The sequence below is a fragment of the Helianthus annuus genome, chromosome 10 (genome assembly GCF_002127325.2).
Source record: "Helianthus annuus cultivar XRQ/B chromosome 10, HanXRQr2.0-SUNRISE, whole genome shotgun sequence".
Classification (NCBI taxonomy): Eukaryota; Viridiplantae; Streptophyta; class Magnoliopsida; order Asterales; family Asteraceae; genus Helianthus; species Helianthus annuus.
The window spans coordinates 113851869-113869524 of NC_035442.2; the positions used below are offsets into that span (position 1 = coordinate 113851869).

At 36.2% G+C, this 17656-nt stretch overlaps 1 protein-coding gene, 1 long non-coding RNA gene, 1 other non-coding gene and 1 pseudogene across 44 annotated transcripts; all 4 read right to left on the bottom strand.

Annotated features, from left to right (window-relative positions):
• Positions 1-3235: 3235 nt before the first annotated feature.
• On the bottom strand, positions 3236-3837 carry LOC118482678 (annotated as a pseudogene).
• A 457-nt stretch (positions 3838-4294) lies between these two features.
• Positions 4295-9040, bottom strand: LOC110884745. 42 transcript variants are annotated; one of them, XR_004869058.1, is made up of 12 exons: positions 8802-9040; positions 8681-8725; positions 8452-8551; positions 8254-8311; positions 7268-7562; positions 6734-6891; positions 6243-6496; positions 6038-6133; positions 5866-5964; positions 5143-5198; positions 4997-5067; positions 4295-4627 (listed from the first exon to the last, which is right to left on the bottom strand). It is a non-coding gene; the product is annotated as an uncharacterized LOC110884745 (long non-coding RNA). The 42 variants fall into 42 exon arrangements; XR_004869063.1 differs by having other exon boundaries at positions 6734-7028; XR_004869060.1 differs by having other exon boundaries at positions 6734-7037.
• A 2226-nt stretch (positions 9041-11266) lies between these two features.
• Positions 11267-12635, bottom strand: LOC110881343 (putative nuclease HARBI1). Its single transcript, XM_022129630.1, has 2 exons — positions 12473-12635; positions 11267-12366 (listed from the first exon to the last, which is right to left on the bottom strand). Exons 1-2 carry the CDS (start codon positions 12633-12635, stop codon positions 11267-11269), a joined length of 1263 nt encoding a protein of 420 aa, XP_021985322.1.
• Positions 12636-16640: 4005 nt separating this feature from the next.
• LOC118483510 lies at positions 16641-16747 on the bottom strand. The gene has a single exon (XR_004870800.1). It is a non-coding gene; the product is annotated as a small nucleolar RNA R71 (small nucleolar RNA).
• Positions 16748-17656: the final 909 nt, after the last annotated feature.

Consider the following 17656-nt stretch of genomic DNA (forward strand, 5'->3'; position numbering starts at 1 on the left):
TATATCTTTATGTTAGTAGGCGGCCCTATCTCTTGGAAGAGTCATAAACAACAGTTGACCACAACTTCCACAATGATGGCAGAGTACATTGCTGTTTATAACGCAACCTGTCATGGAATGTTGCTTAGAAATCTGGTCACTGGACTCAAAATCGTTAACTCCATTTCTAGACCATTGAAGCTTTACTGTGATAACTCAGCTGCCGTTAGTTTCTAGAACAGTAACAGTTCGACTGGAGCTGGTTTATATCTCGATACAAAATATCTATTTGTACGTGAACGAGTTGAGGAAAATAATCTTTGTATCAAGTATATTAGTACTAAGGATATGCTTGCGGATCCGATGACTAAAGGTCTCCCTCCTAAGGTTTATGAAGAACATGTTCGGAATATGGGATTTAGTAAAGACCTTATTTGAGCATATTGTACTAGCTTATGTTTATGATTAATGAAATTTCCTCAGTTTGATTTTGTATGTCTATTAGAATATGTTCAACCGGTATAATGGCATATAGACAAATAAAGTTACAAGTCAAACAAAGGGCTTACGCGTATTTTGATCATGACGATTAGGTTTTAAATTAAGGCTATAGTATGATTAATGGGGGTCCTGAGTCGCATAATGATTCAACGGCTGTATTTTTCTGCTATAGTACTTGTTTAAGGCTAAAATGAGTGTTAACTCCTGATCAGGCTTATCTAATACTCATAGTAAATGATTACTCGGCTAAGTGGGAGAATGTAAGATTAAATATATATTACGTATTGATATTTAATCTATAGCCATCATAATCATTTACATTATAGAGATCAGAATATATTATAACCTATTAAATAATTAGTTGGTAATTGTTGATGGACCATATTACCCTTATTAACTAATTAGGTTTCCTCCTGGGTGCTTATATAAGGAGAATTATGTGGAGGTTAAGGGGTTACTCAGTTACACAATTACACACACCCCATTAGCCATAACATCATTAGTTCGACCTCTTCTCCAAACAGATATCCCTTTTCGGTTTTCTAAGTCCCCATCATTAGTCAGCACCCTAAGGAGGAACCAGATCACGATGACAAGCATGTCGAACTCCATTACTGGATTCTCCAACGCACTGTCTGTTATAACAGGTATGTTTTAATGTTTTCCTTCATGTATAAACAGAACTGAACCAACAGGTTCTTCTTGTAACCACCCTCCGGCGTGAGAATAAAAACTTGTTTTGAGGATAAAAGTGTGTGTATTAAGTGGAGAGCAAGAGAGCGATCCTTAAACCTGTAGACGAAGTTCTCTATTTATAGCCGAAGAGAGTTGTGAAGGAGGTGGGTTGATGGGCTTTGGGCCTGATGTCGACAACAAGGGATAAGCCCTTTTCCTTCTCTGTCATGACCGCTAATGTTTACACTAGTACATAATTGAGCAAAAGATACTATGAATGTTTTCAGAAAATGCGGTCTCTCTCTCTGTAACTGCATCTTATAGGCGTTTTGAAAAAGATTTATGTTTGTTTTGAAAAAAATGGGCCAAAGAATGCGGTACTTATGTAACCGCATCTTATGGTTGTTTTGAAAAAAATAAAGAGCCAAAAGATGCGGTTCTAGAACCGCATCTCTTGATATAACTTTAATAAATAAAAACTAATAATAAAGAATAAGTGTTAAGTAAATACTAATATTGATTAATAAATACAAATTAATAATAAAAAATAAGTAAATATTAATTGTATATGTATGATTGATTATTTTTGTTAATGATCCTAAATAATAAAATATAGAAAATGGTTTTCATATATAGTAATAATAATAATAAATAAATAACTTCCTTATGATAAAAAAATACATTTTTCATGACTACAAATATTTATTTTTTTATTTATTATGTATACAAGTACGTACTTATTTATTTAACTGTATTATATATGTATATATGTATGTGTTAGTGTATGTATATGTGCACTCTTTTTCTCTTAGCTGAGGTTTTGTCTCATTAGGTTTTCTTGGCAAGGTTTTTAACGTGGCAACATTTCAAAGCGTACGAAGTTGATAACCAAGAGGGAGCGTTATAAATATATTACATTATATATAGTTATCAACCTTAAATAGATTAGCTTGTTCTACAAGACTTACTCATATATCTCATTGTATCTCAATAATTGACATACCTATCAATGATATAAACATCTTTCTCCTTACATCTCTTTTTTTATCATATTGTTTAGCTAATAGACTTGTTTCACAATACATTAATTTAAAAAAAAAAAACTTATTATTGTTATCAATATACTTCCATTCCACATGGACTCCGGTACAAATTTAACATGGTTTGTATTTTGAATTTATGTGGATACAAATACAATTACTTCATTCATTATCTTTTATCTTTAGACACTCATATAATCGAGTATAAAAAAAAATATAATGTTTATATGTCTAGCTTGCGGTATATGCATATAATATATATATATGTGTGGGCGCTCGTGGGCAAAAGTGAAAGTACACAAATTTTAATGTTAACGTTAAAAAAGGGGGATGGTTAATTATTCATCATGTAGTGGCGTTGATAGCAGAAAGAAAAGGGAGTACATGCACTAATCGATCTTTGTCTTAATTGCTGAGTGTTATCTGCCTTATGTTCAAGGCTTGATGCAAAACTACTATTGAGCCGGTGATCTCACTGGAAGCAGCCTCTATATTCCTACGGGGTAGAGGTAAGACTGTCTACATCTTACCCTCCTCAGATCTTATGTTAGCTTTGCTATTGTTGGGATTTACTGAGTATGATGATTATGAAATATATAAAGTTTCCTAGTACTTTTATTAGCACCGTTATATATGTGTGTGTTTTTTTTTTTTGTTTTTTTTTTAGATTTGTACATGTATATTGTCCAATGAAATAGTCATGGTTGTTAGTTAACTACAATTTGTTTTAAGTGAGAATATTTCAATAAAGATTTCAATTTGAAAAAAGAATGGATTTTTACAAAAAAAAAAAAAAAAAAAAAGACTTTTTCAAAAATAATTGATTATTACAAAAGAAATTGGCTTTTTTTTTCAAAGATTTTCTTCTTAGTTGTTTATTTGGAAATAGTCATGGCTGTTACTGCCTACAATTTGATTTATGTTAGACTAGGTTAATGCCCGCGTAATACACGGGTTTCAACCAAAACAATATTATTTACTTTGAAATGAAATATTCTGTACAAACGTATACATTGGAAGAAAAAAAAACAGAAAACTATTCAAATGCCGGAAAAAACTTCCTTGTAGACTACATTTGTTGTTTTACTCGTTACGTTCCCATCTTTGTCTAGTATAAGCAACTTCACACCGGCTCTGCTTTTAACTCTTGATAACGCAACATAAAGCTGACCATGTGAGAAAACTGGATATTTCAAATACAATCCAACCGTTGATAGAGATTGTCCGATAGAGATTGTCCTTGACTTTTATTTATAGTCATTGCAAAACATATATTTAATGGGAATTGTCGTCGTTGAAACTTGATAGGAATTCTTTTATCCGACGGTGTCAAACTGATTCGTGGAATAAACGTTCTTGTCCCTATGTTTCCTCCGGATATAATCTCCGCCTCTATAACACGTTTATAAAGTTTAGTAATTTGTAGTCTCGTACCGTTGCATAAACCATTTTGTTGATCGATATTACGAAGCAACATTACAGGTACACCAACTTTAAGGACTAATCGATGATTAGGCAGACCAGAAATTTTAAGACCATTCAGAACATTGAGAGAATATAGTCTCGCATATTTTAAGACCATGCCCACGTTAAACGCGGCTTCAACCAAAAGCATATTATTTTGATTCAAATTTAGTACCATGTAAAAAGACGCACGTTGGAAGAAAAAAACAAAATTATTCAAATCCTGGAAAAAACTTTCTTGTAGACGACATTATTTGTTTTATTTGTTACATTCTCATCTTTATCTAGTATAAGCAACTTCACACCGGCTCTGCTTTTGACTCTTGATAATGCAACATAAAGTTGACCATGTGAGAAAACTGGGTATTTCAAATACAATCCAACCCTTGATAATTCCCGCGAAGTTCGCGGGGTTGAAAAATGATATGTTTGTACTTTTGGTAACAGTTTTAACCTTTCATACTTTTAACTCTTAAAAACGCCACATATAAAAAATAGTTTGATAAAACCCAATTTACGAAATTGAGTTAGATGAATATATGATCAAATGACAAAGCGCTATAAAAGATTAACCTTCGAATCCAAATTTCAACTTGTACAGCTCCCAATTTCAAACTAAAATTTAATATGAAATATGAAAAACACGAAGTTGTAGCCTTTTTACTAATTTCTTGATTTCCAAGTAGCTACAATACATAAACGTATTAAAATATGAAAAACACGAAGGTTGTAGTCTTTTTACGCTTCAAATTATCCCTAATGTAACCTTCAGATTCATTTATCACATCCTTTGTGATGATGACAAAACAGTATAAAAATATTCACACTACCGGGGGCATTAAAACCAACATCAACCTCATATTTTCAGATACCTTTGGACATTCTATTTTACTCATCTCTTTTAATGATTCAAGAATTGGGTGACTGCCCTCAAGAAGTGTGCTTCCTTAAACCTGTTTGATCAAACACTGTAGCAAGATGTAAACACAAGTCAGCAAAAAACTTTTATTTTCCCTTTGTGAGATTGATAGATATACACATATGCTTAGAAAATGAAATTGTTATATTTTAACAATATTAGTTATGTAACCTCTTTTAAAACCGTATAAATGTTATAAAAGTTATAAGAAATTAAAAGGCCAATGCAACTTAGAGCTGACCCGTTCCCTTTTAGTCAAATTTTTTTTTTTGGTTTTAGATAAATCACAACCCGAATAAATGGGTCAAAATGGCCGGCTCTAACTTGCATTGGCCTTTTAATTTTTTATAACTTTTAAAACATTTTTGCCAAGGGAAAGTGGGAAACCATAAATATGAAGCCAGATAGAGAATCATACCTTATCAAAGTGGTTGAGGTTGCTACTCCCCGTAAACTATTCAAAGGAATCAGTAATCACACCGCTTCCACCTGCACGATGACATATAATGTCGATCGGAAATCCAAAAACTACAATCGAGAAAAATAAAACACTAAAACACATACCTTCGTCAACGAACGCCTGTCCAGATCTGAGCATAATCTAATTTCATTTGTCATTCCTAATTAATTTATATAAATCAGTCAATTTTTCTTTAGAGGCATAGAAGTTACCTTTCATACCGATACTATAGTATGGATTATTGTCATCATGGTTTGGATTTATTAACCCGTCAATTTTACCCGTTAGCCGAAAACTGATTAAACTGATTATTATTAGAGTCGGGTATTGGTTAGACCTTTAAACATAAAAAACCTGAATAACCCGAGCTACATCGGTTCAACAATAGTGTGCTTTTGTTAGATGATGCTTGAGAGTGAATTCAATAGAACTTTTATTAGATGAACCAATCATCGGTAAGCAAAAGTGGTAGTGGCCGGTGGTCCGGTGGACACCGATGGCCGACAGCTCACTTCGCATTCAACATAATGTGATTTTGTTTTAATTCATTTTCGAAAGGTACCATTATCAATTATGCATATATTCATTTTAAGATTGAATCCGTAAAATACCCTTTTTACCGTCCAAAAAGCTCTTATGTAAAGTTATTAAACATGATTTAGACACAAAACATTTTTACCGTACTCAATCTCTATACTCCTAAGGTGTCCACGTGTCAAAATTGTAGTAGAGAGAGAAACCATATGTGGTTAAGCCATTGGGTGACATGTGTCCCCCAATGGTTTCTTTTGTAGCAACATAAATAATTAATTATAATGAACACAAACCTGTCCCAAATCCACAGCAGGATTCAAGCTCTGTCTACAATCATATATGATGTCTCTTTGCAACATTTTGGTTTCTCCATTCAAAAGATTTACTTCCACCTGTTTTTCCAACATAATAGCATCACATATAAACAACTAAACGACGATTATATTGGTCACGGAACTTAATTACCTCACTAACTGCAGCACCGTAATTAATGTAACTTATAGATGTAAACTTAGGTACAAAAAATGAACTTGCGGATAAGTTCACCGATTGTACAACCGCCTGCATAATAAGTAACTCCCAATTAACCGAACCCATTTGTTCTTTCACTTTTTCCTTCAATGACACAAGTCTTTCAACCAACACATCGCAACAAAGTCTAACAGCTTACCAGCTTGCCTCAGAGGTTGTACTTTCAGCCGTATACCCGCCTTGAACCATACTCAAAGTGTTCGCTTGTATGACCTGAACCTTCTCCAAGAGCCCATCGTTTCCGTCACACTGAACCGCACTTACACAACATGCAGTCATTTGTTTAACCTTGGTCCAGAGACCCTGACCCAACTCAATACCACCGACTTCAACCACAACTGAACCGTCCTGTAATAAACTCACTCTACCATGTGTTGCTCTCAATGACACGTTCTGCAGAATGGGAATCCGTGAAATACCCTTTTTACCATCCAAAAAACTCTTATGTAAAGTTATTAAACATGATTTAGGCTCAAAACATTTTAAGATTGAAACATCAGAATGAAAATATAAATCTGAACATGTAGTTTAAATCGAAATAACAAAACAGCCTGAAAATATAAACATGGTATGAAAAACTGCAATTAACATAATCAACAATCAGATTTAAGATGGATGAAGGAATCATACCTAAGATGAAATCAAGTCCGCATAAATGTAAGGAAAAGGTTCTGATCATTTCATGAAAGTAAAGAGAGATGATGAACGAAATCAAACATTGCCGTCAATGGTAGAGTACTGCGTCTTGAAGATCGATTGAAGGTTGTCGGACAGGGTCGATTGAGCTCCTGAGAGGCGATTCAGCGATTAGGGTTTTGTTTTAGAAGAGGAACGATGAATGATGAGAGAATGAGAGAGGCAGTATAATTGAAGCGTATAAAAGAAGCTTCTCCAATCCTGGCCTTAGAGCTATGCCAAGTGTCAGCTGAGTTGGCTTAAACCAATGGTAAGTCTAATGAGAAAGTTAAATTAAAATTTAACGTGCATAACATGAAGTTAAATATACATATTACATAAGTCTAATGACAAAGTGAAATTAAAATTATAATGCGGATGCATATAAAAAAACACTCCTCTATGTTGATCTTTAACCCAACTCTCCAGTTTGACTATTGAACAAAATAATACTAAATAAAAGTAAAAAAAGAAACTTGTTGACTTTACCTCGAGTCAAACTCGGATCTCCAGTTCGGCTAAATTAACAAATCATAGGTTGGTGGAATTCTAGATCTGAAACATCCTGTTAAACAACTCCACATTCTAAACATTTGAGCTTGTTGATATTACCTCGAATCAAACTCGAGCCCTTCTGTCTATAATAGTTAGACTCCACCATTGTCTCCACACTTGTGCAACAGAGACCAATCTTTATATCCAGTTCTGCAAATTCTTTTATGTCTATGTTGTATTGGCCCCATCTTAATGCACTTCTACCTCCTTTCACTATCCAATCTTTTCTCTACAAGCAAATTACAAATCAGTCCTTTCGCCACCTCTTTTTAACCATATATTAAAGTACTACTTTATGACCCATATGGTAAATAGTGTGGCAGTGAATGGCCCAGCCTTGAAAAAAACTAATTAGGTGGTTCTATACTTCTAATCAGGTGATCCATCCTAACCTCCTGTGTTAATCACGATTATAAGTACTATAAAAAGATAAAAAAATAACTTTAGCTGGTAATAATATAAATACTAAAAGACAGGTAATTGGTACTAACTATTTGTTGTTTACTGTATGGCTTGCAGTATTTGAGTGTTCACTATATGCCCTGCAATCGGCTACCAATGCAAAACCATAAAATAAGACACACACACATATCCAGCCATAACCATCAATAGTGTTAATATTGTTTCATTAACAAATAATTTAATATTAAAGATGATTTGGTTTTATATATTCTTTTAATAAAAGTAATATGTTATTATATTATTTTTTAAAAATTAGGATCTAGATATGCCCATATCCATACTTCAAAATCAAATCTGAAATCATTTATCTAAGACTAATATCTAACCAACTAAAAAAACCAATTGATTAGTACCTTTGACTAAATACGTTGAAGGTAAAGTGTATTCTATTTTCAAAACTACATAAGGTTTCTTAAACCCCTACAATTAACCAACAACAAAATCAATCAAAACCCTACCTCATTCAGTTACATAGTATCATACACGAATCCCCAACAATTTGGATCAAATTCCTACCTACAAAAAACCAATTGATTAGTACCTAATCATAGCCTACCTACTAAATCCCCAACAATTTGGATCAAATTCAGTTAAATAGTATCATACACGAATACAAATTAATCAAAATAAAACAAATAACTGACTAAGTAACTAACCCTTCTTTAAAGATTTTGGAATATGGTGAATCAGTGGTGCGCATGAGTTTAGAGATAAAGTAACGGAACGACTGCATAAAATTAAAATAAAAAATCATACCTGCAAGATGAAGATCGAAGATGTCTGAGAAGAAAAAACATACAATCGATTGAACTCGAAATAACGACGAACCTAATCCACAATACAGAAAATAAAAACATACAAACAAATAAGGAGAGAAGATTCTACCATGGATGTGATAATCGATCATCAAATCATCGATAAAAACCCTAACTAACATCAGAACATTAACGAAATCAGACGAATGTAACAACAAAGAAGAATAATCAAACCATGAATTAGACATTACCATCGATTTAACTTCTTCAAATCCATCATTACCATCGATATTCACTATTGAGTATTGAAGATGGATTAATCGTTCTCGCACGGGGTCGATTGATTGAGCTTCTGAAGAGGCGTTTCGGCTTTTTGGGTTTACGAATGAGAGAAGGATCGATGGATGAGAGATTAAGAGAGAGAGAGAGAGAGAGTGTGTGTGTAATAGAAACGTACGTAATAAGATTCTCTAGACTCCAATCCTAGCCTTAGAGGTATGCCACATATCCTCCCCTATAAGCTATGCCACATGTATGCTTAGGTGGCTGCTTATTTGGCATCAACCATATGGTGACATGTGTCCCCCAATGGTTTGCTTTATTAGAGATATCGATTATTCCAGTGAAGATTTTAATTTAAAAAATGGATTAAAAAAACTTTTACAAAAAAAAAATGATTTTTACAAGTGAAATTGACCCTTTTTTCCAAATATTTTCTTCTTGATTGTTTATTTGGAATATTAGTAAAAGTAAAGTTATACTATTAAAATATTAACCTATTGTTCATCTACCTACTTGAAAAACATAAGATATAATAATTTTTTAAATAATATAATTGAAAAAACTAATAGTTAAAAATTTTACTAATTTATTTCTCCATGATAACCAAATGAAAATGTATTAATTAACAAAATCATTTGTATAAATACATCCTACTTATCAGGCCACGTCAGCGCCACCTAGGATCCACCTCAGCCATGGAGCCCCCTTTAATTTGCATGGTGTGGATGGAGCCCCTATTAAACAAAAAAAAAGGATTTCATTGGTTTTTAGCAAGTGGGCCCCACCTGAATATCTCCATCTTGGCGCTACCATGGTGGCGGGCAACTCCATTGCACCCCGGTTTAACAGCCACGGGGTGGGGCTCAATCGGTGATGAGGTGGCCGGGTGGCGCCCCCCCACACCGTCCAGTCTTAGAGATACCGTACTGGCACAAGTAAATAAGCAAACCATACTTACAATTCCAAATTCAAATACCAATCTGTCTGGCGAGCCTGCAACTCATACCTTATTTTGATGTTGTGTCGTTAGCGTAGTTTACTCCATCAGACATGTGGAAGGAGTGATTGAGACGAGTAGGGGAATGCACAGTTGAGAAAACCACGACCGGAAAAACACATCATTGAATAAAATCACAGTCGGATAATTGTGAACTCCACACGTATCATTGAACACGACCAAAAAAACGCATCATTGAGAAAACCACGACCTGTCACCACTCCACACGATTCCGGGCACCACCATTGTATTTCTTTCTCGCCGCTCAAAACAAACACACTTGTTTTCTCTGGCTACCACCATAATCCAAACAAACCCAAATTGAAACAAACCAATTTTCCATCCAAATCATGAGCCAATGTAGCAAATGGTTCAAGATTTGTCCAGATATGGGTTAAACAATGGTATTAGAGTGAGAGTTGCCAGAGAAGTAGGTCGGAGAAGTGGTGCTGATAGTAGATGCCGACGGCGAAGAGAAAAATGGGGAGAGAAGGTGGAGGATGATTTGTTGACCAGAGATGGCGGTGATTGTGTGGTGGTAGTCCGAAGATGGCGGAGATTGTGTGGTGGAGGACGATTCAGAGAAGAAGATAATACATTCAAAGAAGAAAGAATTGGGTGGGTGACAGAGAAAACTTGAAAAGGGTAATTGGGTAATTTCATACCCAGTTAACTGAGAAAACTAACACCCATCCGTACTAGAGACTATTCGAGTAACAAACGATTAAACCACGGGAAGCATACATGCTATTTTGAAAAATTGAGAACTAAACATGAAAAAACGTGAAACCACAGGAACTATCTGGGCAATTAACTCTTAAAAATGGATTAAAAAAACTTTAAAAAAATGATTTTTACAAGTGAAGTTGACTTTTTTTCCATAGATTTTCTTCTTGATTGTTTATTTGGAAATAGTTATGGCTGCCTACAGTTTGTTTTATGTTAGATTATTTTAGTGAAGGTTTTAATTTAATAAAAAAAACTTTTAAAAAAAATGATTTTTACAAATGAAATTGACTTTTTTTTCAAGGATTTTCTTCTTGATTGTTTATTTTGAAAAGTTATATTAGGTTTTATTTTAAATAAAATGAACAAAATTATGTAGCTAGCTAGAAAAAAAAGGACATCACTGAGACCATTGGGTATGGGGGAGGATAGTCTCAAAAGGACTATCCTTCACATAAGCGTCACATAGGCAAAGGAGAAGGACTCTCTCCTTGGAGACTATCCAAGGGTGTGGGGATGCTTCTCCTCCATTTTTTATTATTAATTATCTTTTGCCATATTAATTAAAACAAAGTAAATAAAAATAAAAAAAAGTTACATTTAAATAAAAACTTAAAATTACATTTAAAATAAAAATCCTAAAGCGACATTAATAAAAAAAAACCTAAACTTAAATTAAAAAAAGCCTAAAGTTACAAATAAATAAAAAAACTACGCGTTGTTTTGTCCGAGACTCCAAATGTGATCGATCAAGTCCGATTGAAGATTGACATGTGTGAAATCGTTATGTAACGAGAACCTGTTCAAATCTTGTTGTTCTCCGCTAACCGGAACATTATTCTCCTCCACCGCGTTCTCGTCATACTCACAAATTGCATGTCCTTCGTCTTCGAGGATCATGTTATGTACCAGAATACAAGCATACATACAGTATCGCAACGTTTTGGGTCTAAAAGCGCGTGCTGGGTTTTCAATAATATGCCATCTTTGTTGGAGAACCCCAAAACACCGTTCAATATCTTTTCTAGCCGCTTCTTGAAACTTGGCAAATTTCTTTCTTTTTTCATCCGCAGGATGCCTAACCGTTTTAACTATTGTAGAGTATTGTGGGTATATTCCATCGGCAAGATAATACCCGCATCTGTACTCCACGCCCGAAACTGTAAAACTCGTATCAGGAGCGACCCCTTTTATAACATCGTCAAAAACCTCCGAATTTTGTAGAACATTGATGTCGTTATTCGAACCAGGAATACCAAAGAAAGCATGCCAAATCCATAGGTCTTGAGACGCAACAACTTCTATAATTATTGTTGGATGTCCCTGATCGCCTCGCGTATACATTCCTCGCCAAGCGGTAGGACAATTCCGCCATGGCCAATGCATGCAATCAATGCTCCCGAGCATGCCTGGAAAACCGGGCCTTGCTTGGTGGTGTTGATACAAATTTTGAACGTCATTGTGATTCGGTTTTCGCAAATATTTTTGGCTATAGAGCTTCACCACAAATTTGCAAAACTTGTATAAACATTCTCTAGCATGTCTTTCGGACATCTTTAAGTATTCGTCCCAAGAATCGGCTGTCGTCCCATAAGCAAGTTGACGAATCGCCGCAGTACATTTCTGTAAGGTGGTGAAGCCCATTTTGCCTCTAGCATCGGGTCGCATGGTAAAAAACAGGTGATAAGCGGCTAAATCGTCGGCGATACGTAAGAAAAGTTGACGACTCATTCTGAAACGGCGTCTAAAAATAGCCTCCGAGTACAACGGCTCGTCGGCAAAGTAATCAACGATTAATCTTTGGTTAGCACCTACAAGATAACAAAATATATATATAACTTATAATTAAAAAATAAGAGTAAAAACATAAACTTAAAAAATTAAGAATAAATATATAAGAATAAAAATATCACTAACTTTCTCGGTCTCGCTCGATGTGTGGGTTCCTGTTTCGTGGTTGTGACGAAACCTCCTCCTCCTCTTCTTCCAAAATTATTTGTGTCGCCTCTACCACCTTGTTTATAAAAAAATTTACGGCTTCCATGGTGTCCGTCGAACCCGATGAAGAAGAAGATGACATGGTGTATTTTTTAGAGAAGATTATGCGGGTATTTTGTATAAAAAATGTGGGAGTTGTTTGGAGAAAGTGAGTGAATTTTGGTATAAAAAATGTGGGAGTTGTTATCTACAAGTTAGTAACAATAATAATAATATTTTGTAAGAAAAATATAGTGTACAAACAAAAATATTTAACAAACAACAATAAAAATATACAAATAATATTTAATAATAACAATAAAAATATAATGTACAAATAATATTTAATAACAATAATAATATAAGAATAATAATATTTTACCGACTATAGGAGACGTTGAAGAGTTAATATATGCTTTCGCCGACGCCTCTTCCTCAATTTTTGTCCATTGTTGTATTTGTTTGCCCGGTGCGTCTTCCTTTTTACCCTTTCCCTTTTTATTTTTCTTTTTTGAAGGTTCAGGTTGTGTTTCTGGCACAACCTCTATCTCATCATCTTGTTCCTCGATTTGTGTTTAAGGTGCTTGTGGCATGTTGGGTTGTTGCATTTGATATGGGTTGAACGGCATGTTGGGTTGTTGCATTTGATATGGGTTGAACGACATGTTGGGTTGTTGCATTTGCATTGGGTTGAACGGGTATTGGTTGAAAGCGTTTGGCATTTGTTGGTAACCCGCAAAAGCGTTGTCCATTACGGGTGTGTAGCCGGATGACGAAAACGGGTGTGAACTTGAGTTGGGATTATTTGGGTTGTAGGGATCCATAATTTTTTTAAAGGTTGGGAGAGGTTTTTTTTTTTATAAAAATGAGAGAAAAGTGGGAGTAGTTTGGTAAAAAAGTGGGGTGAAAAGGGGTTGAATTTATAGTGTTGGGGTAATTTTTTTTTTAAATGTTGCAAGTTACCGTTTCAAGGGCCCACCCCATTCAAAAAGCCGGCCCGTCTCCAACGTCCAAATTCGGATGGATAAGCCATGCCAGGCCCCAAGGGGGCAGTGTTTGACGAGGCTAGAGGGCTGGGACGGCCCTCTGCCGTTCCCCACGCCCAATGGTCTGATTGTCAAATACGGGGAGGTCTCATGTCGCAAATTCAAACTTGGGCAAGTAGCCTAGTAACAGAGAAAAGCTTCTACGAGCACCATTAAATATGGGTATAATTTAGAAGTAGGGTAGATTACCATTAAAAAACAAAATTAAGTCACTCTAGAATAGAGCTTAAATGTAATTTTCTTACTTTATATAAATACATCAAAGGACTGAAATTATATTTTTATATATGATAGTGGAAACGATCGATTAGAGTCGTATTTTGTCAGAAATATTCAACTGAGTAACATGTTTCACTTTTTAAAAAGCAAAAAAGTGAAATGATCAAATGTGTCAAAAGTATTTGAATGCTTAAAATGTTCTTAATCTTTTTATTAAAAAAATCTTATATTATACTTTTGATAATATGTTTTCGCTACTGATGTGTGTAAAATACAACATATAAATTACGTCAAATAAGACATAAAACTAACCGTTTTTAAGTACTAATGTTGGAAAAAGAGTGTTTTTGTCTTCTTTTTGTATTTTCAGGATGAAATGAGCTCAAATTCACAAAAGAAGCAAAAAGACAACTAATTCTAGCATAAATACAAGAAAAGGAACAAAAGTAGACTGCCCGGACCCTCAACGGCACCTCCCAAGGCAAAGAAGAGAAAACAGAGACTGAACACGCCCCGTGTCCAGTGAACACGGGGGCGTGCCCAGGAAGCAGCAGAAAAGACAAACCAGTAGAAGCTTCCATTGCCCACCACGGGGCCGTGTCCAAAGGGTACGGGGGCGTGGTGAAAGTACAGCAGGCGCATTAATTGTAATTGCGAATTACAATTAATGAAGAGAGAGAATGTCAGACGGGCACGGGGGCGTGTCCAGCGGACACGGGGCCGTGCCCAGCCTTCTGTTCAGCCTATAAATAGGAGTGCTTGGTTTCATTCCAACTCATCCCTTGGCACACCACCTCTCTCACACTTCATCCACCACCCACCACCACCATAACACCATCATCCACCACCATCATCCATTGTCCATCGTAGAGTGTGTGAGTCGTCTCGGGATCCAAGATTGATAGTAAGAGTTCTTGACAATCAAGGCCATGTTTGCCTAAGTCTCTTACATCACTTGGTGAAGACAAGTGTTTAGTATAATACTTTTTATTTTTAATCTTTTGCACTTTTTATTTGGTTTTGTATTAATGACTTTAATAACTAGTTGCTTATGTTGAAGGTGATCTTTCCTTATCGTTTGTCCGTGGTGTCTTGGCATTATTTTACTGTCTATATAAAATAAAATATTTTCACCATTCATATCTCCACGGTCTATATGGAGGTATGTTGGCTACCTGGTCGGGGGTTAAGGGAACGGTTTGGTAAGGGTCTTGCCCTTGTTCAGCGTTTAGAGGTCCTGCAAGGGACCTGGGTCAAATTTAGTAGGATCTCCTTCAATGCCCATAGGTATTGGATGGCGGGGATCCAAACTCTTTGACCCCCTCATAAGTTAACTACTATTAATACTATAACCCGACTATTTAGGACTGTATCCCTGCTGACTCAGACTACTTAGCCGAGGGTAACGTCACCGCCAAAAGCGGGGCCTACCATAATTCGCATTAATAACTTAATTCATTATCTTCCAATAATTCAACCCTTTAGGATTGTATCCTTGCTGACTCAAACTACTGGGTTGAGTGTAACGTCGCCTTCAAAAGAGGGGCCTACTACAATAACTAAGATAATCTCTTAAACAAGTGCAAAAGTGCGAAAATAATCAAAGGTTATACTAATACACGAGTCGGATCCAAGTGATTTATCTTGTCTATCTGTTTTTATTTTATTTTTATTTTTCAGCATTTAGTTAGTTTTTATTTTCTTAGTTTAAAAACATTTTTCTAACTTTTTGATTTGATTAGACGTTGAGGATAAACCGGTACTAAAAGTTCTTGTGTCCTTGGACGACCTCGGTATCTTACCAACACTATACTACGTCCACGATGGGTGCACTTGCCCATATGTGTGTTTAGTGTTAGTAAATATCGTGTTTTATAAATTTAAAACTTGGCTAAAGGTGTAAAAAGGGCTTAATTATACATTAAAAATATATTACACTACACACGCATCAAGTTTTTGGCGCCGTTGCCGGGGACACAAGGATTTTAAGAAAGTTAGGAATCAACGGCCTAATCATATTTTTATTTTTCTTTTTAATTTTTTAGGATTTTCTTAGTTTTTCAGCTTCTGCAGAGCTCAGCACGGGCCGTGCCTGGTCGGACACGGGCCGTGCCCAGCATCGTTACTGGCAGTTTTTAGTTTTCCAAGTTACAGAAGGCTGACCACGGGGCCGTGTCGGTGCAACACGGGGCCGTGTCCAACTTCCAGTAACTGGGATCTAGAAAACAATCACTGTAACTCCGACCACGGGCCGTGTTCGCTGAACACGGGGCCGTGGTGAATCTTCTGACCAGCATTCTTTTCTGTTTTTATTGCAGGACTTGGAACCCGACGCCAATCTTACATAGTGTATGAGCTCTAGTTCTAATAAGGACATAAAAGAACCTCTAGAAGAACCCGAACGCTTTCTCAGAAAAAGATTAAAAGCTAAAAACCAAGAGAAGGTTTCGGGTGATCCACCTCCAATGGCGGACCAACGTACCCTCATGGATTATCTACGATCCACCGTAGTTAACCTAGGCGCCGCTATCAATGCTCCGAATGTTGAAGCTAATAACTTTGAACTTCGGCCGCATTTGATACAAATGCTCCAAAACTCCGCAACCTTCCATGGGCTTGCGGACGAGGATCCCCATCTGCATGTTACTAATTTCTTAGAAATATGTGATATCTTTCGGATCAACGGAGCATCAAATGACGCCATCCGCCTCCGAATGTTTCCTTTCTCACTAAAAGACCGAGCGAAAGCTTGGCTCAACGCCCTCCCAGCTGGATCGGTAAACACCAGGGATGAACTAGCCCAAAAATTTCTATATAAGTATTTCCCTCCCGCTAAAACGGCTAAATTAATGACTGAAATTAATACATATTCACAAGAGGACGGGGAATCCTTATATGAAACTTGGGAAAGGTTCACGGAGTTATTACGCAAGTGTCCACATCACGGCCTTGCGATATGGCAACAAGTATCCACTTTCTATAATGGATTGTTGCCACACACAAGGCAGACACTTGATTCTAGCTCCGGGGGACTTTTAGGTAATCGACGCCCGCATGAAATATATAACCAAATTGAGGAAATTGCTCAAACCAATTTTCAATGGCACACCCCCCGAGGCAATAAATCTATTGCCCCGGGCGCCCATAAGGTCGATGAAAGCACTTCTTTACAAGCCCAAATCGAGGCCCTTTCTTCAAAAATAAAAAAAATTGGAAATGACAAAAACAGTCTCGGTTATGGCTTGTGAAGGGTGTGGTGGGTCACATGAAAATTGGAGTTGTATGAAAGAAACGGACGATCAACAAGAATTGGTAAGCTACATTGATAATAGACCTAGGCCGTCGGGTCCTCCAACGGGAACTTACAACCAAGGATGGCGAAACCACCCAAACCTTGGTTGGAAAGAACCCGGCAATAGTAGTAACCAACAAACCCAACGAACAAACTTTCAACAACCAAGAAATGAGTCACAAAATTTCACTCAACAACAAAGTGGACGAGAAAGGCTTGAAGATACTGTATCTCGCCTCATCTCCGACACTGAAAAGAAAAACTCGGAAAGATTTCTACAATTAGAATCAAATTTTAGAAATCAACAAGCTAGTATTCAAAACATAGAAAAACAATTAAATCAAATAGCTCAAAATTTTGCCGAGAGACCGCAAGGCGCATTACCTAGCAATACCGAAACAAACCCAAAAGCGCAAGTTCACCTCATCACGCTACGAAACCGCACCGTAGGGCCTGCAGAAGCGCCGCCGCCAACAGAAGAAACGGTACCCACACCTCTGCAGGAAAAGAACTCCCCTCCGTCACCAGAGCCTACCAAAGCTCCTCGAGTTCCGTACCCCGGTAGGT